This window comes from Neolamprologus multifasciatus, chromosome 7, assembly GCF_963576455.1.
Source record: "Neolamprologus multifasciatus chromosome 7, fNeoMul1.2, whole genome shotgun sequence".
Lineage (NCBI taxonomy): Eukaryota > Metazoa > Chordata > Actinopteri > Cichliformes > Cichlidae > Neolamprologus > Neolamprologus multifasciatus.
The window spans coordinates 42,965,893-42,984,027 of NC_140445.1; the positions used below are offsets into that span (position 1 = coordinate 42,965,893).

General features: G+C 38.0%; 2 protein-coding genes across 4 annotated transcripts in view; both read left to right on the forward strand.

Annotated features, from left to right (window-relative positions):
- Nucleotides 1-11,395, forward strand: part of LOC146514991 (ceramide kinase-like) — a 30,208-nt gene extending 18,813 nt beyond the window's left edge. For all 3 annotated transcript variants that reach the window (XM_085167140.1, XM_085167141.1, XM_085167142.1), the window contains 12 exons: nucleotides 1,442-1,582; nucleotides 1,681-1,803; nucleotides 1,904-2,029; nucleotides 2,122-2,188; nucleotides 2,861-3,006; nucleotides 4,080-4,154; nucleotides 4,526-4,678; nucleotides 4,913-5,018; nucleotides 5,348-5,427; nucleotides 6,307-6,512; nucleotides 6,624-6,844; nucleotides 6,935-11,395. In XM_085167140.1, the coding sequence (XP_085023266.1) occupies nucleotides 1,442-1,582; nucleotides 1,681-1,803; nucleotides 1,904-2,029; nucleotides 2,122-2,188; nucleotides 2,861-3,006; nucleotides 4,080-4,154; nucleotides 4,526-4,678; nucleotides 4,913-5,018; nucleotides 5,348-5,427; nucleotides 6,307-6,512; nucleotides 6,624-6,844; nucleotides 6,935-7,022 (1,532 nt within the window). In that variant the 3' untranslated portion in view covers nucleotides 7,023-11,395. The remainder of the gene's footprint in view (nucleotides 1-1,441; nucleotides 1,583-1,680; nucleotides 1,804-1,903; nucleotides 2,030-2,121; nucleotides 2,189-2,860; nucleotides 3,007-4,079; nucleotides 4,155-4,525; nucleotides 4,679-4,912; nucleotides 5,019-5,347; nucleotides 5,428-6,306; nucleotides 6,513-6,623; nucleotides 6,845-6,934) is intronic.
- Nucleotides 11,396-11,525: 130 nt separating this feature from the next.
- Nucleotides 11,526-18,072, forward strand: LOC146514992 (uncharacterized). The gene is made up of 5 exons (XM_085167143.1): nucleotides 11,526-14,138; nucleotides 14,977-15,077; nucleotides 15,237-15,341; nucleotides 15,724-15,867; nucleotides 16,741-18,072. Exons 1-5 carry the CDS (start codon nucleotides 14,082-14,084, stop codon nucleotides 16,829-16,831), a joined length of 498 nt encoding a protein of 165 aa, XP_085023269.1. The 5' UTR covers nucleotides 11,526-14,081; the 3' UTR covers nucleotides 16,832-18,072.
- Nucleotides 18,073-18,135: the final 63 nt, after the last annotated feature.

Sequence of the window (18,135 nt, forward strand, 5' to 3'; positions counted from 1 at the left end):
CAATAAGGAGCCGGCTCGCGTCGTTCACTTCAAAGAGACGGCTCTAAGAGCCATTTCGTTCGCGAACGACCCATCACTACACCATTCACCATGGCTGTTCCCCTCTCGATGCGGGGTTCAGTTTCAAAGTCTCGAGGCATTTGAGGGAAAACATTTAGTAATCACAGTAGCAGCAGTGTAACAGTTCTTCCAAACACCAACCATCCCTTGATATTTAAATCACACTTTTGGTTAACACCTGGGTATTTCTTTAAATGGCATGAATGGCAAAAAAGGAGAATTTTTTTTTTTTTTTTTAAATATTCAGCTTTCTCTAAATTATCATGCCTTAACCAGACATTCTATGGCAAGGACCCTAATCCTAAATGTGATGTAGGTCGATTTGTCTTAATAATAAAGCAACAAACTAGATTAGAGGAAAGCCTCATTAAGAATTATCAATGGCTCCTCATTCCTTTGGCAGAGGTTGACCAACAGAAGGAGAAATATGACCAGAGGAGAAGTGCATGGAGTGTGGTTCTTCTCCTGATAAAGTATCTCCAATTAACAGCTCCAGCTCTGGTTTCAAAATTGTTATTCACCAACACAGTCTTCACTCAACATGAAGATGTGGCTCCCTATAACTTCATCAAGGACTTCCACAGAGTGAATATAAAAAAAGTCAGTAACAATGGAATCAGTCCTGAGATGCACAGGGAGGTGACCCTGAGGGGGGGGGGGATTTAAATCAGGTCAAATTTTTGTTTTGTTTTGTTTTTGTTATTGGCAAAGTCACAGATCTTGATGACACCTCTGATATTAAAAGTTTATGAATGTATTTTAAAAAATATGCTACTTCTGGCTATAATGCTGTTTTGAAATGGTAAAAAGCTGATTTGGGTTTTTTTGTGTTTTGTCAATAAAATATAAATATAGTAAACAGGGATTTTTACAAAGCTTTGTGTTGGAGTTCATGACGATTATTATTGAAAATGAATTGAACGTTTGTGGAAATGATCACAGCCTAGTGATGTAGTAGTGTTGTTGTTTGAAATTGAGCCAAGGTCTCACTCAGTCTTATTTGTTATTCATGAAGTCAGAATTAAGATTAAAACCATTTTAAGATGAAAATGTGCCGTAGGTTCCTTCATATGGAGACAGAATAGCAGAAGAGTGATTGTGATGTGAGCTGCAGATACAGATAAGTGAGTCAGAAGTGAATCCGAAAGATGACAATGCCAATATGTGGGTCATGTCATACTCGAGTATTGCTAAACTTGCTGCATCACTCTGAATATGTGGACTTGCTTCACGTCATCATGGCCTCATTCTAGAAAATAACAGCCAAAAGAAACAATACCCCTGGTGGTGCCTTCACATGCTGCCGGGAGGCTCTGAAATTTGAGAGCTGGCTGCTGGTCAGCAACACTAACTGCTTTGTGTGCATGTGTGTGTTGTTCAGGTGTCTGTCACAGTGTCCCAGTGTCAGAGATCATCTCTGTCAGAGAGGAAGAGGAGGAGAATGGCAGCAGACAAAGAGACGATGGCAGCTGGAAAAAGATCAGAGAAAGAGAGGGAAAGGACTGCAGGCAGGCCTTCACAGGTAATCCAAACACTGCATGATCTGCACTCTAGCACCTTGGCAATCAAAGATGGTTGATTATTAAATAAGTATTTTTTTTAACTTGTATCTGTTTTTAGTGTTGTACGTGGAGAGGTGTCGGCAGCACCGCTGGCGGTGTGCTGAGGTCACCTTCACTTGTTCGGATGAGGCGGTGTGTCAGCACTGGGTCAGCAGCATCAGAGAGCAACTCGCCAGTAACAGTATGATTTTACAAAAACCCACTCTGTCTGAATAACTCATGCCGCTTCCACAAACTATTTGTGACTTAGTTGCTGTTGTTGTTGTTATTTGTGTAAACAGCCAGCAGACCAAAACATCTGCTGGTTTACATAAATCCATATGGTGGGAAGCGTCAGGGAAAACGGATCTACGAGCAGAAAGTTGCCCCCCTGTTCACACAGGCTGGAATCTCCACCAGTGTTATTGGTACGTCCAAATCACTTACCACCCAGTCTCCAACTTCCTGTGTCAGAATTATACATGTAACACACTGAGAATCTGTGTGTTTGTTGTCATAGTGACAGAGTACGCCAATCACGCCAGAGATCACTTGAAGATGGAGGCAGAGTTGAAGAAATTTGATGGGTGAGTTTTGTTTTTCCATATAATTCACCCATAAGCTACAGAGTGTATCAAAAACAATCATCAGATTTCAAAAGACTGGACAAAGAAGCTTGAAGTAAGGGTTTTTAATAGTTTACATACAAAACAACATTGTAGTCCTCCAGATACATGGCATATGTCCAAGCAATTGTCAAACTCGTCCCACAGTTTTGTGAGCATACCTGGAGTCACTGCAGCCATTGCTGTTGTTATTCTGCCTACCAGCAACCACCTGAAACTCACACTTTGTAACATTACGTGTTAGAATGCAACCACTTTCAAAAAGGAAGATTCTTTGTGATTCACCCTGTACAGTGAAGATTAATTATTTAAATGCTATAAAAAAGAAACCGAGCACAACATAATTCAGATTCATAAACTTTTTTGGACAATTACACATGATGATGATTTTCAACCAGACTTTCAGCTTTAATTCACAGGTTTACTAAAAGTACTGCAACTGTTGGTGGTGTTATGCAAATGCTCATAGATCTGATTGTACATGTAGGACAGTAAAAAAATCCCTGAGCTTCCCAAAATAAAAGCACCACAGAAAATATCTGTGTTTTTTGCACAACATTTAGACATGTGATCTTTTAGAAAAGGTCACGGAGAGATTGTCGATGTTAATATTTCACTACGACCCTTGCTTAGTGTGGTGTGCGTTGGAGGGGACGGCATGTTTAGTGAGATCATCCACGGACTGATCTGGAGAACACAGATCGACTGCGGCGTAGATCCAAACAGTCCAGAGGAGGCACTGTCTCCCTGCTCCCTACGCATCGGAATCATTCCTGCAGGTCTGAAACTCAGAGAAATATCACTGCTTTTCTTTTTGTGTTGGATTATAGCAAAAATGTAGGTAACTCTGACTTCATCCTTCAGTGTAGCACAGTGTCACAGGTGTCCTTCAGCAGGTTGGAACCATTACATGGTTTCTTTGGGGCCAAAGCCTTATGTAAAGGTTTTCCAAGCCTCAAGGGATTATTTATTGAACTAACAGACTCTAGCGCCTGCTGTATTGTTCCAGAAACCTCCAACTCTCTGGAGTCTGCTGTTTTGCCAGCTAACAAATCACTTTGGTCTCTCCTTGTCTAGTTTTTAAACTGTCCTTAACCTATATGAAGAGCATCTTCTTATTAGCACAAACTCTGGTACTTCATCACAAACAACTGCTATAAATAAAAAGTACATACAACACTTACAAGATGTAGAATAGACACCTACAAAGACAGACCGTGAAAAGAAAGACCAAATTGTTTGGAAAGTTTTCTTTCTTTGTCTGTAAATAATATTTCCTTCTATTATTTGTATGAAAGCCTCACATCAATGCTTCAACTGATTTTCTCAGCTCGCCCCTGTTTAAGACATAAATAGCATTGTTGCTATATATAAAACATCCCGAATGAAAAATAGCCAGACTTCTTCCTGATGTAGAAAGACAGTTTTAGCTGCTGACCTGGACAGTGATAGAGGTAATCTAGCTTTTAATGAAAGGTGAGAGCCAATAAGTATGTAAGTATAAATACAGGCAGTCACTGTGACCTCATTTCTCAGTTGTGCTGGTTTGTGTCCTTGGTGTTTTCTGCTGCTGTGCTTATAAATACACACAGAGTCACCTGGGGGACATTATTCCTCTGTGCAGATACAAAAGTGAAACCGCACACCTGGTCAATTAATGGTTGCAGGTGTTTGTGTGTGCACAACAGGAGCAGCAGTGCTTTTACAATGTAAAATCACATTGTAAAGGTTTAAGAAAATAATCAGAATCGGTGATGACCGTCCTCTTTTCACTGGAATGTTCTACACTGGTAAACTGTTAGCGGATGGTGTTTGTGTTCTTTCAGCTCATTGTTTCTTCTGTCTGTTTCAGGTTCCACAGACTGCATCTGCTTTGCTACTGTGGGCACAAATGACCCCGTGACCTCTGCACTACACATCATTGTGGGTCAGTCACATCATCTCCATGACATCAGCGGTCATAATATCCATTCCAGCAACATAACCTGTCTGAAGTCAGAAGTCTAAAGTTAATGTTGACATGGAAACTATTAAAAAAAAAAAAGGACAAACACTCCTGGGGTAATATCTAACTATTTTGCTGAGAACGCAAGCGTTAAAGTAGACTTCAATGTTAAACATTGGTATTAGAAGTGAGAATTTGATACGGTTTAATAGAATATTTGATACATTTAACTGAACTTATTTTAAAATGTAAAACAAACCACAGCTTGGTTTGTTTTAAATTCTCGGTGTACGTGTCTGCTTGTCTTTCTTCAAAAATGGCAAACATAACATTTTTTTTATATCTGTGTGCAGGAGACTCTCAGCCGCTGGATGTGTGCTCAGTTCATCACAACAACATGTTCCTGCGATACTCTGTCTCGCTGCTTGGATATGGTTTTTATGGTGATGTGCTATCAGACAGCGAGAGGAAGAGATGGATGGGGCCTGCAAGATATGACTTCTCAGGTGGGAAAATATATAATATCCTTTAATTTTATCTATAATGTTTTACAGATAAAGCAGAGAAATTTATTGATGTCTGATGTCAGAGAGGCCCGGTACTCTAAATAATAGCAAAGAGAGGTTGTTTTTATGTCACCACTCAGTCACATCAGCCTACCACAGTCCTTCCAGTCATTTTCATTTGCTTGCATGTGTGCATTATTCATAAGCATTTCTTTTTTTGATAATGGTCTGCAGGTCTGAAGATGTTCCTGACTCATCATTACTACGAAGGAACAGTGTCCTACCTGCCAGCCAGAGGTATCATAGGAACGCCACGAGACGCGACCAGGTGTCGATCTGGGTGAGAGATCCAAACATGTATCAACTTTTTTTTCCTTTTTTCTTTAAATATATAAATACTCTTTTGAATCTATAGATATTTTAAAGCTGATCGTAAACCTGTGACCTCAGTTACAACCAAAACATTTTATAAATCCTGTTCTAGTTAATTAACTCTTTGGCTATCTGACTTTCAGTTTTGCAGCTGAAGCGTTTGGTTTATGTTACAACCAAACACAGTCATATAAATTAAAATGATAACCCGCGGAGGTTAAATGTAAAATGGCTTCTCATTAAAGTCCTTGTTCATTGCATCATTTAAGTAACTCTGGTTTCTCTGTAAATCTCCAGGTGTGTAATTTGTCAGCACAATGGACAGCTAAATTCAGAGAGAAGTGAGAAGTATGAGATGGATGAAGCATCGGACTCTGGTCAGTCCAAAAACAGTTTCTAATGGTCTTTCTCACTGAACATTACTCCATTCCTAAATCTCCTCGTCTGGCTTTGTCATGTTTCTTTCTTGTTAAATCTCAGAAAATATTTATATTTGTGAATTAAAGACAAATATGTAACACTTCCTGAAAAATGATAAAACAGCGTCCATCCACCCATGGCTGTTCTGTAGTCTTGGTAGACATCAGCTGGCTTTGTTTTTCTAGTTTTTATTGAATTCCATACCAATACCAAATCTAATACCAACATATTATTTCTGAACACTTTGAGAAGTTATTGTCCAAGTTGACTTCAAGGTTCTTCAAGTTTATTTTGGCTCTTGTTCACAGCAAATTCACTGAGCCTAAACTTTAAACCTGAACCTCTCGATCTTCACCAAGTGCCCATTGTTCTGAGAGCTGTGACAGAAACTACCAGTTGTAGTCAATCATAATCACTAATAAGAAGTTAATAGGCCTTGGCCTTGTCAAGTAAGAAGACACTGAAGAGACTTCAGCACTACTTATTGAAAGATTTAAGTAAGTGTATATATTTGAGCCTGTGTAGATAAAAGAAAGTTCCAAATAAATTTAACCTTGTGCATTTAATCCTTTTTTTAAGTTATTTAAGGTTGGGAAAAGAACAGTTGAAAGAAACCATTAATCCCAAAGTGTGTGTAAACTCCTGAGCATAACTGTAGTGATGCAACCTGCAGTAAATTCATTATGTGAGAAACACTGGACTGAATGTAGTGAATGGAACTTTTTGTTTTGTTTTGTATGTTTATAATGAATAATGTGCAAACTTTTGGCACAGAGTGAGAACTGCTTTGACAGCAGTAACAAGTAAAGTTAAATATCTGTTTTTTTTTCATCCAGAGAGTGGTGGCGAGTGGAGGACGATTCGAGGAAAGTTCCTCGCTATAAACGCTGCCAGCATGAGCTGTGCTTGTCCTCGCAGCCCTAAAGGCCTCTCACCTGCTGCCCACCTGGCTGACGGCACCACAGACCTCATCCTCGTCCGAAAATGTTCCCGTTTCAACTTCCTTAGACACCTCCTACGACACACCAGCAAAGATGACCAGGTATATTTCCAGTCTAAATTAAAACAAAAACAAAAAAAACATGTTTTTATTGATATTCTTTAGACATTTTGGTCCACAACTAAATACTTATTTCTCTGTTCGCTCAATCAGTTTGACCTTACCTTCATTGAGGTCCATCGAGTGAGGCGTTTTCGTTTCATGCCACGTCACTGCCAAAGCGACTCGGACCTGGAGTTGGACTTGCATGAGAATAGCAAGCGGCAGATCTTCAGCCAGATCTGCAAAGACCACCCAGCTTGTGGCTGTGCACCCGCCTACAGCAGCTGGAACTGCGATGGCGAGATCCTGACCCACACAGCCATTGATGTCAGGTATGATGACCCTGTGGGATCTTCTTCCTTACAAATATCAAAACTCGGTTTAAGTTTTCTCTTTAAAAACAACTTCTGCTGTTTTCTCAGAGTGCACGGCCAGTTGATCAAGCTGTTTGCTCGAGGGATTGAAGAACTGCCAGTGTTTGAGGATCTCACCAACCCCTGTGCAATATAGATCTCCACCAGTCTGTCCCCAGGCATTGGAGCCATCTGATTATTGCCGCCGCCTAAAGCACTGCTACCACCTCCATCATGTGATGCTCATCACATCTTTCACTTGAAAACTCAACTGGCTAAGTTACATTGTTACTCAACAAATGTCATCAGCGTAGTCAGAAATGAAATTTTACTTTCCAGGTCTGAGGATTTAACGTGATTTCCTCACAGGTGGGAAGTGATGCTAAAACTGATGAAACTCTAGATGCAGAAAGTAAAACATCAACCTCAGATTTTGGATTTTTTGCTAGATGACTGTTGGTGTTTGTTTGGAATGGTTGTTGGGTGTTTGGTACCAAATTTATTTAATGTTGAACTCGGGCTTGAAGCTGAGACTTGCACAGTTTTAGAGTGAACTCAAAACCAAAGAAACCAAAACTCAAACAAAGAACTTGTCCATGTCTGCACAGCCTAAATTGTCCTGTAGTTCTTGAGTCCTGCGATAGTGAGGTCCTGCCCCTCTATGCCAGTCTTATTTTCTCTTAACTCAGACTTGTTTTGATTTGATTTCATTCTTTCTTTGTTGTTTGTCTCATTATTTTACTTATCAACTCAGATTTGACTCTCTCACTGACTTGTTTTTTAATCTGGACTTGTTATGATTGATATGTGTTCAGCTTCACGTTTGATGCTGAAACATGTGTTAATCACAAGTAATGCTAACTTGTTTTATCATTATTGGTGTTTGTTTTGTGACAAATCGTTGTCCAGTCTCGCTTCCATCTTCTGTCTGTTTTGACCAGTCATGGGTACTGTTCCTAATCGTTTTCAGTCAAAGCTCCAACTGTTAAGCTAGTTAAACTGTTCAAACATGTGGGCTTTGATTTTGATCTGTCACAAGTGTTTCAATATCTTGCTCTTGTTATGGTCTACTTTCTTCTAGATGTTCGGAATTAACTGTTACATGCCAGACACCCTACAATCATTCCCAGAGTCATCTGATCATTAGAGGTTTTAGCTCATTCATTAAAGGTTGAAGGAAATTGGGTCAGTATTTACAGAAAATAATTCTGATGAGACTTGTTTCCACAGCTCCAACTTTTCATCTATCAATCACAGCGTTCACTGCAATGGGACGCATTCAGCATCAGAGTTGTCTCTTTGGTTCTTTACTTTTTTCTGTGAGACTCAAGCTCAGTCGTAGCTTTGCAATCATTTTTTCACTCTTTTTAATTCTCAGAAAATAAGAAAAAAAAATCTCAAAGATCCTTTTCAGTCTCATTTCAGTCAAGCTGGTCATGACTGGGTAAACTGAGCAGCGCACAAATAAATCCTTTTTATCTTCCATTTCTGCTGAATATGCAACTCAGTCTGAGTACAGACACAAAGAAAGAAAAAAACATGATGCTTTAACAGCAGTTTTACACACTAACTGTACAATAATCTGTAATGTCTGTGATATGTGAGCTCAAGCTGTAGCTGTAAAATCAGTTTTTCTGTAGTAAAGCATCATTTTGAATTCTTTTGTCAGGTTAATATTGCTTCATCAAAATCTCAAGATGGTCATCTGAACCTTCCAAAAATCAAAAAAAACATTTTATAGCCATTGCAGTTTTTTGTTTGTTTTATGTTGGGTTTTTTTTTTTTTTTTTTTTCCCCAAAACTGTTCTTCACAGTGAGACATTAAATGGCCAAAAGAATGCAGACAGCTAAAAAACAATGACATGTGGATGAAACACATAGTCCAAAGGTACAGGCATTACTCTCCTGCAATACTCTTTGTAGTATGTTCCCATTGAAAGTCACAACAGCATTACTGGAGTCCCGTATTGATATTGTATGAAGGTTGGACTCATCTTAGGTGCTGCATTTAACCTGTGAGAGGCTCTATAAAGGCCAAACTACCATTTCTATACTACCTAAGCACCCTGTGCTGAACTCTATGGGTTCAGTTAGTTTAAAGTGTGTATGAGCCGTTGCAACCCTGCTTTAGATGATATGCTAAAGCTCTGATGTCAGCATTACTAGTCAAAATGTCACAGATGAAATCTGCTCTGTAAAAACTTCTGTTCCTGAAGTGCAGGAACATGAAATAATTCCAGACAGAATTTATGCCTAAGAAAAATCTGAATTGCTGTTAGACACTGCCTAATAGAAACGCACAATCTTTGGAATACTGGCAAAGGGGTATTTTGTTAAGAGTGTCTTCTTTCACAGCATCACAGGTGAAAAGGTTAGGGAAACACTGCAACAAAAGCTTTCCCTAAAGAAAGGGAAGGCTGTAAGTGTTTAATCCACACATACTTGAGTTTTCTTGGTAAATAAAATTGTGGTTAAATGCTCTACTTACTGTGAGAAATGGTTTGTTTTTCAAAACTGTGGTTGTGTTGAAGAAATCTTCTTTATAAAGTTCAATTTGGCCACAAAGAGAGAACATTCACACACCAGTCTCTTTCATTTCTAAAAACCTTCAGCAAACATCGCTGAGCATGTCGTAGCCCAAAAGCCTCTGTAGCCACTGCTCACTGTGTGCACAAGATTAATCGATGTAGAAAACGAAGAAATGTAGCAGCCTTAACTGTTATGTTAGCCATCTTCATGGTGACATTCTTTGTGAGGTTTCAAGAGAGGTCTGCCTAATTCTTATATAGACATATTTCTGTTATTATTGTATTGAATCATCATGATCATCCCAGAGAATAACTGTTTGAATCAGTAATGTGGAAATTTAACAGAGAGAGGAAGATGAGCATCAGCACTGGAATCTCAGACTGTAGATGGTATTTGTATGTTTACCAGCACACCTGTTTCCTTTCCGCCTATGTTGAGCTGGACTCAAACTGATAGAGAAGGGAACCAGTAGCAGCTGATGATAAACTGCAACACCTACCAATCAGCTTTCAGATTTATTCTTGTTAATCGGACCGAATACCAGCAGGGGTTCACTGATGTAGCAGTTTGTCTGTGATAGATGTAACTCAGGCCAGAGGTCTTCAGAGCTCCACAACCTTTGAAACCAACCAAAATACATGGAATAGCATCCATGATTTAGGAAAGCTGGTAAACTGGGTTATAAGGACAGGCCTGTGTTAACTGGAATTAAATAGACCTCTGGAGACCTTCAGCTGAGCTGCCTTTCACATGCTGATTTAGCTTTTAAAGTTGTGTAAATCAATAGTCACTCTGCTGTAACACCCTTAAAAAAGCCACCAACCAAATACATTAAAACGTATCCACAGAGGTCGACTGATGACTGAAACAAATATATATTTGCATTTAGCCAACTATTAAAATGTGTTCCATAATTATAGCTTTATTTATTAGTCAAAGTAGAAATTGGTAAATTAATTTGCTTGTTTTCATTAATTTAAAGTACTGGATTGATGCTATAGCCGCTGAGCTTACTGCTAACACTCCAGTCATAGTAGCTAGTCTTGCAAGCATAGTTTTTAACGAGCAATGTAGCAAAACTGTCCAACCTAGCACAATGCTGGATTACACTGCAAACACAGTGAGAGAAATAACTCCAGAAAGGCTTGGTTAGGTAGTGAGCACTGAATCTGTCATCATAGGACTTTATCTGTCAACTTAGTAGTACTTACACTTGCTAATTTGGACCTATTAGGGTATGCACATAGACAGTTGTGAATACAATCAGTGCACTAAAAAAGTACCTGAATGGGGTCAAGAAGCTGTGTGTGAAACCTCTGACCCTCATCAACAAACCAGTAGTGGAGGATGCATTGTTGGTGCAGATAGATTTCACAAGTATCTATCTGGAATACACGTGTTGCATTTCTTTCTTTTTTGTTGATGCCTTTGATGAAGACATCAGGTCATCAGTGCATGTTTTGCTTTGTGTCTGTCATTTAATACTATTAAAAGCTTAAAATTCATTTACATGTCATGTAAAAGTTGCATGATGCCACAGTGATCAAAATGTTGCAAAGAAAAATAAAATGGTGATGTAACTGGGAGTTCCAGAGAAAGTGATTATATTTGAATCTATAGAGGCACATGTAACCATGTCATCTGTAGTGTTGTTAAACATGTAGAATGAACTGCGAGCAGTATTTTTTAGCACTTATTAATCTTATTTACTTTTCTGATTAATAGTGTATAAAAGCTAAGTGTCCATTCTTTTCATATCACTGAGTCTATTTTGAGCATTCTTTTAACCAGCCCTGTTCCAGTTATGTGAAGCACTGTTTCATTTAAAGGCTCTCCTGCTTACAGGGATTACTATAATCTCCAACACTGTAGTTCAATCTGACACTGAGCACTAGTTTGATCTGGTGAATCAGTCGACCTCTAGCTGTAATCTGAGCTGTAACTTATACCTTCTGCTGTAGCTGTTGCATTATCAACAAATAAAATATTTTCAACACTTCATGTTCAGAGTTATGCAGTTTGTCTTGGACTCTAGGAAACAAATCAGAATTAACATGGCTGATCATATAGACGTGTAGAGGAAAGTGTGCTTTTGCTGTCAGGGTTAGCACAACCTGTGTGTGTAGAGCCAGTCACCCATAGTTAACCTGAAAAAAAGTGTCCCTGTGTTTTTGAGCAACACATTACTCTGATATTGCAACCAAAGGAAAAAAGTATGGCTATGTGAAATATTATGAAACTGTTTTGTTCATAATGGTACATAAAATGTATTTGTGTACCACTTTTTAAGCCAGGAATCTATTGCAAAGTGATTTACAGGGAATTAATATATAGACAAAAACATCATATTACACAAGAACATTACCCAAATGCCTGTCTAAATATGAGTTTTCAGGTGTATTTTAAAAGAAGCCACAGGTACATAGGTGGTTGAAGGTGATTTAATCTCCTCAATTTCTCCTTGCTATTTGGGATGAATGGGATCCGATGAATATAAAAACAAAGAATTACCTGATTTTCTTTTTTTTTTTTGCCTAATTTTTGTTTCTGAGATAAATGAGAGCCACATAAGAGGACATTCGTTTTACATTTCAATAGAACTGTGGCAGTATAATGTCCTCACAAGTGGATATCAGGCCCCTGTAGAGAAAAAGTAGTATTTTGGTCTAGACAGCCCAAAATGTTATGTCCACATATGTGGACGTCAGGTCCTAGGAGGATAAAGGAGCCTTTAACAGACAAGGAGAGGAGAGATGAGATGAAGGGAGGAACAAGCATCTCCAATTTAACTTTGGAGACAACAGTCCTGAGTTTAGCGATCTTTCTTAAATGAAAAAAAGCAGGAGCGGGTCAAAGACTTGGTATGAGCATAAAAAAACACAGACTCATCAAAAATTAACCCAAGATTCCAAACAGTAGCTTGAGAAGGGACCTAGATGTTGTATAATTTGGGGCTTAATACTCTCTCAAGCAATAATTAAACACTCAGTCTTGTATGTGTTCAGCTGCAGACAATTGTTTGGCATCCAACCATTGATTGCCTCAAGACAGTCCATTAGAACAGATCATTTTTCCAATTCACAAATTTAAAAAGAAATGTACAGTTAGATATAATCTGCATACAGATGATAGGAAATAATTTTAAAATGACTAATGATAAGGCCTAATGGCAAAATATATAATGAGAATAACAAGGGGCTTAACACCGATCCTTGTGGAACACCACATGAAAATTCAATTACATCTCACCAAAATTTTCTCACTGAAACCAAAAGTGTTCTGCCAAAAAATGAGGTGAACCATTTTAGGACAGATCCAGATATCCCTACCATATGATTGAAATGGTGAAACTTTAAGGACAGAGTGTAACTTTCTAAAAGCCGACTGAAAGTTGTCAAGAATATTATGCTTCTCCAGTGCCTTCTTTGCTTGTGTCCAAACAGCCTTTTCTATTATTTCAGTAATAAAAGGAAGTTTTAAGATGTGCCTGTATCTTGTCTGTAGTGTCAGATCCAGACCAAATGTACAGACTAACATGAAGACAGCATGCTATTAATTCATGTGAACAGTAGCTAAGCATCACAGGACTTTAACAATGGAGTGTAAAGTACCTATATACATTTTGCCTCATAAATAAGAAAACAATAAGACAAATCATGGCGAAAAGCATTCTGCCATGATTTGTCTCATAGTGTCACTTAATATTATATTCCTTGAGCACGGAAATGTTCTGTGACCACACCAAGCACAGAGGCCTCCCATTTACCTCTGTGAACAAATAGGATATTATCCATTTTCATGGAAAAAATCCACACTCGGTCCATTTTTCTCCTTATTGATTTTTAAGAGGTTTCCATGAACAGCAACATACTTGACTTTCTAGCTTTTCGATGTTTCTGCTATTCTTATTATGTATTTGTAACACCCAATGGACAGATAAGGAAAAGAGTCATTGGAATTTATTTTCAAATAAATCTGTAATTGTCACAGTTATGAGGAGTGGGTCTGATTGTTTGGCGGGCCAGTTCCAGCTGGTGACCTAAGATTGACACTAGTAAATGATTTCCAGTAGCTAAGGCTCAGCATAATGATGATAGGAGTACATTAGTATGCAGAACATGATTCACTCCTGAATAAAAGCTTTATCAAAAATAAATGTTTTAAGCCTAAACGTAAAGGGGGTGTGGTTCCAGAAGAGAGAGGCCTCTACTTCCCATCTAAAATTTATTGCATTTAACTATGAATAAAAAAAACTCCAAAAGCTCATATTTACAGAAGCATAATTGACCAGAGGCCTGGGCATGATGTCACTGCTCTTCAAGATGGGCAACAACAAGAATGTTTGTACATTGTTATTGGAGTAAGTCTTAATTACTAGTTGTCTCTGAAGCAAACAGAAGCACAAATCCCAATAATAAAAAAGATTGAAATGTGTGTGTTTGCCGATCAATACTCAGCAATGACGTGTTGCTAATTTCATGTGAGCAAACAGGATGCAGCTCTCACAGGTGATTAAAGCTCATTAAGGATGGTCGATCCCATATCATTAACATTTCAGGATGTCAACAAGCCTACCCGCAGCTGGAAAATCCGACTGCAAACTTAATCTGTTGACAGAATAAATAATCAGAACTGTAAAATCAGAGTGAAGTCTGGCAGAGGTCGATACCTGAGGAGGTACAAAAGGATGTGGTGCGGAGCTCGACATCAGTCTGCGGGGTTGATTTCAGCAGGATCAGTGCAGGTGAGTCTCAAAAGGCATTGACTGTACCGAGTGTGTTCATTTAAGCTTTGCTTTTAGAAGTGCAAAGAAAGAGATCTATTAATGCTGAGCCAGACCTAAATATAGATCTAATACAGTTTAAGTTGGATTTTCTTTACAGAAGTAACAGTCACTGCATTTGATTTGTTTCCTTTGTAATTTCATTGTCTTGCCTTGTTTTGATCATGTGGACCATCTTAGCCACAAATGATTTCTTAGCTTTCCTGTTTTGTTTGAAACAGCGATGTCTGTTTAGCTTCTCGCTCACCACAAAGCTCAAAGAGACATCATTGTTTTTGATAAAGCAGCATTTTAAAGCAGTTTTGTTTTGTCTCAATTTGAACATTTTGACTTGAACATATGATATTCTTGCACACAAAGATGTGTTGATTAATTGAAGGTGTTACTGGAGAGGATTGTCAGTTTTTCCTAAATTTCAGTTTTTTCCATAGTACCTATCCTGTAAGTACCCACTTTTTAATAAGACTTGCATTTAAATTCCTGTTTTATCCATCCAGTTATTTCCACTGCGCATGTAAATAAAAGCAGTAATCAACAGGCATGTTTTAAACATTGTTGCTGTCTGAGACATACACTGAAAGAATATTTTAAAATAAGTTAGATTTCAGAAAGAAAGAACGAGAGGATGCTATGAAGAAAGAAATAAACAGGTAATTTGCTCTGAATCAGGATTATTTTGGTTGGGTGATATTGTAGTTTATTCCAGATGTGTTGGATGAGACGCAGATCACAAGGAGAACTTTGTTAAACAAACTTAAGTTTACTGAAGAAAGTCTGAATCATTTGCTTGCCTTCTAAGGAGATTATCATCTTTACCGTCTTCATGATGCCATCCATCAGCGTCACTCAGGTTTTCCTGCTGTTTTCCTTCCTCCACCTCATCACATCACTTCCTGTCAGGTAACTTTCCTTTCCCAAACAAATCTTTCAGATTTTGCTAAAATTCAATAATCTGAAATTATAAAATAATAGTTATAATTATTATACAAAGATTTATGATTTCTCAACAGAGTTCAGAAATGTTCTTGAAATGTTCATCTTCCTTTCATGTAACCTCAGGGACCAGGATGAAGTGGAAGAATTCCTGACTCAAATCAGACCCCTGAACGCACCATGGTCTCTGTCAGCAAATTCTGCAGATGCTCTGCTTGAGGCCAGACTCAGGTGAGTTTACATTAAAAGTGATTCTTCACTTAAATGTGGGATTGGATCTCATATACACAGAGTGAGATTTTGCAATAAGACCTAACTGTTGCTGCTGTTACTCTACTTTTTGGAGCCATGTTTGCGATGAGTTTCAGCTTATTTTTATAGCTCACTGACATGACTCTCACAACTGTCTTCCATTAACATTGGGCTACTTTAAGTGAACGAGGGGCATCAGTGTCAGCTCTAACATCTTTTTTTCCACTGTACAAAAAGCGTCAACAGTATTTGTGTAATAAGTGATGCATTCCCTTTTTATTGTAGATAAAATTGTGCACATTCAAAATCATATACAGGTAAACATAAAACTGAGATGAATGATAATGTGATTGTGTTTCAGGCAGCTGATGTCTTCAGGTCTAGACCGCAGGAGGCAGCTGGGAGACATCGAGTTCTCAAACAGATACTCAGAGTTTCTGCGCTCTAAAGCCAAACACACCTCGATCTGCGCTTTTCTGCACCGCATGCAAGGCATAAAGAAGAGGTGCGACATGTGACCGGCACATTATAAGAACAGTGAAACATATTCTAACACTAACGATGGAAAAACTTGTGACTCCATACACAGCAGTCCCTCTAATCTGACTTTTCTCTTTTTATGCATCAAAATCAGACAAGAGTGTTCTGTCCAACTTTTTAAAGATAGGTCTCAAATAAAAGTAGTAAGCATAGAAGAGATGAACAAATAAAGGCAGAAACAGGAACAGTTTGAAGTAATACACCCACTGAATAATTCTCCACAGCACAAATTCCAACAACAGGTTTGTGTTGCACTCAGTGCTCTGCTGTCGTTCTTCTGTAACACTGTTTTCATTTAGGTTTTAATGTCACCTCACTTCCAATTTAATTAACGTTCTGATCTTTTACTGACAGTCTTTCCCTGACTGGCTTTTATTGTGAAGTGCTGAGTTTCATTGACTACAGTTAATCAGCAATGGAAGAAAAGAGCTGAGTAGAATTCTCAAAAAACTATGAAATAAAGTGTTTGGGTTTTTGTTTTTCACAATCTACCTGGTTGGATTTTCAACATAGTGGCAAGTTGAAAGTTTTGAGTGAAATTTCACACTTCCTGTAGTATTTTCATATTAAAAGCACTATGGTGTAGCAGAGTAAAGTGTATGACATGGTTTGAATGAATTGGAAGTGTTGTTCTTAATAAAACATTGGGATGTAAAATTAGATACATACTAGTATATAAAACTGGAGATAGTTACGGTGTGCTGCTACTACAAAGTAATATAACTGAAGGTTTTAGTTCAGCAGACATCATTAGAGAATTTATATTTTCTTCATTAATGGCTTTTTGTGTTTTTATCCACACGTGTCAGCATGTTTTTTATGCCATGTTTGTTCACAGTGTGGTGGGAGCAGACACGGAGAAAGTGAATCTGCTGCTGAAACAGTACATGTGTCCATCTGTCTACAACAACTGGCCCACCGACCTGTAGAAGACTCTCAGTGAGATGAGGAGATCCAATGTGATGTTAGTTGGAAAAACAACGATACTGATGATCTGAATAAATGTGTGTAAATGCAGCTGTTATCTTATTTAGTGTGGGAACACATCACTTTGTTATTAAATATGTTTTATGAAGTACTTTTCAGTGACTAGTGTGTTTCATAATTATATGGAGGGTTTGATATTTGTACATACAAGAATGCATTGTGCCGCAATAACTTGTCCTGTAGGTGGCGCTAAATGAAAACTTAAAGGCTCATGTCAGGGTTTTGAAGTCTGTGCGATATCGCGCTGAGACCCAGCCTGTTCATTTATGTCCTCTGTGGTGGACACATATATCACAAAAAATTAAAGAAAGATATTTTTATTGAAAGATATTTTTCTACCTCCGTTCTCAGGAGGATCAGTTCCTGAACACAAAGCCATAGAAAAAAATTCCTCCAACCATCCAAGTCATGGTGTGCATGTTGTATTTACACATAGCTCAACTCAAGCAACTTGAATTTAAATTTCCCTTCTAATTTAAAAATGCAGCTTGTTTTCAACCTCCAACTTCAAGTTTCTTCAGTAAGAACAGCTCTCATCTTTAAAGTGTAAATAATATTCATATTAAAAAGGGTATGGATATGAAAAAATGCTTGGAACACATTGGTAAATAATGCATCTGAAATGTAACAGGACCAGTTCTAATGGCAGGAGTCTTTTTCGAGAAGCGCTATGAAAAACATAAAGCACAATTATATATTCCTTTCTTAAATATTATATAGCTCCTTCTACCAAACAACAGACACACACAGGTGTCAGGAACGATGTAATGGGAGACCAACGGGTGGATGATGGGTGTAACTGGGAGAGGATATTACATGCACACATATAGTATATGTATTAATAAGGTCAGGTTAACCCTAACCAGTGGGTCTGCATGTGGCTCTTTACCCACTAAAGAGCCGCATGTGGTTGCTGACCTCTGCTCTAGGAGGAGTAGAAATTCTTGTGAATTGCAGAGGCACGAACAGATGGATGAACTGATGGATAGATGCGTCATCAATGCAGAAACTGATCTGTTTGTTATCTGGATGAGCCAAAAAGCAAATTACTCCAAGGCATTCTCTTTTTAATAGCATTTAAAATAATATGTTAATGATCATATTAACACACAAAAAAAAAACAGTCAGTTGAAAATATTTTTAGTTTTTAATTTAAAATAGTGTATCTTGGAGTTTATTATCTTTTTTCTCCTTCCTCTCCTTTTTATTATTATTATTACTATTATTATTTATTACTATTATTATT

Bases quoted from the DNA above. Each gene is read 5' to 3' on its own strand.
- LOC146514992 (XM_085167143.1), top strand. From the start codon at position 14,082: ATGTGGTGCGGAGCTCGACATCAGTCTGCGGGGTTGATTTCAGCAGGA. The intron at 14,139-14,976 runs GTGAGTCTCAAA...TTGCCTTCTAAG, and splicing joins TTTCAGCAGGATCAGTGCAG to GAGATTATCATCTTTACCGT. The intron at 15,342-15,723 runs GTGAGTTTACAT...ATTGTGTTTCAG, and splicing joins CTGCTTGAGGCCAGACTCAG to GCAGCTGATGTCTTCAGGTC.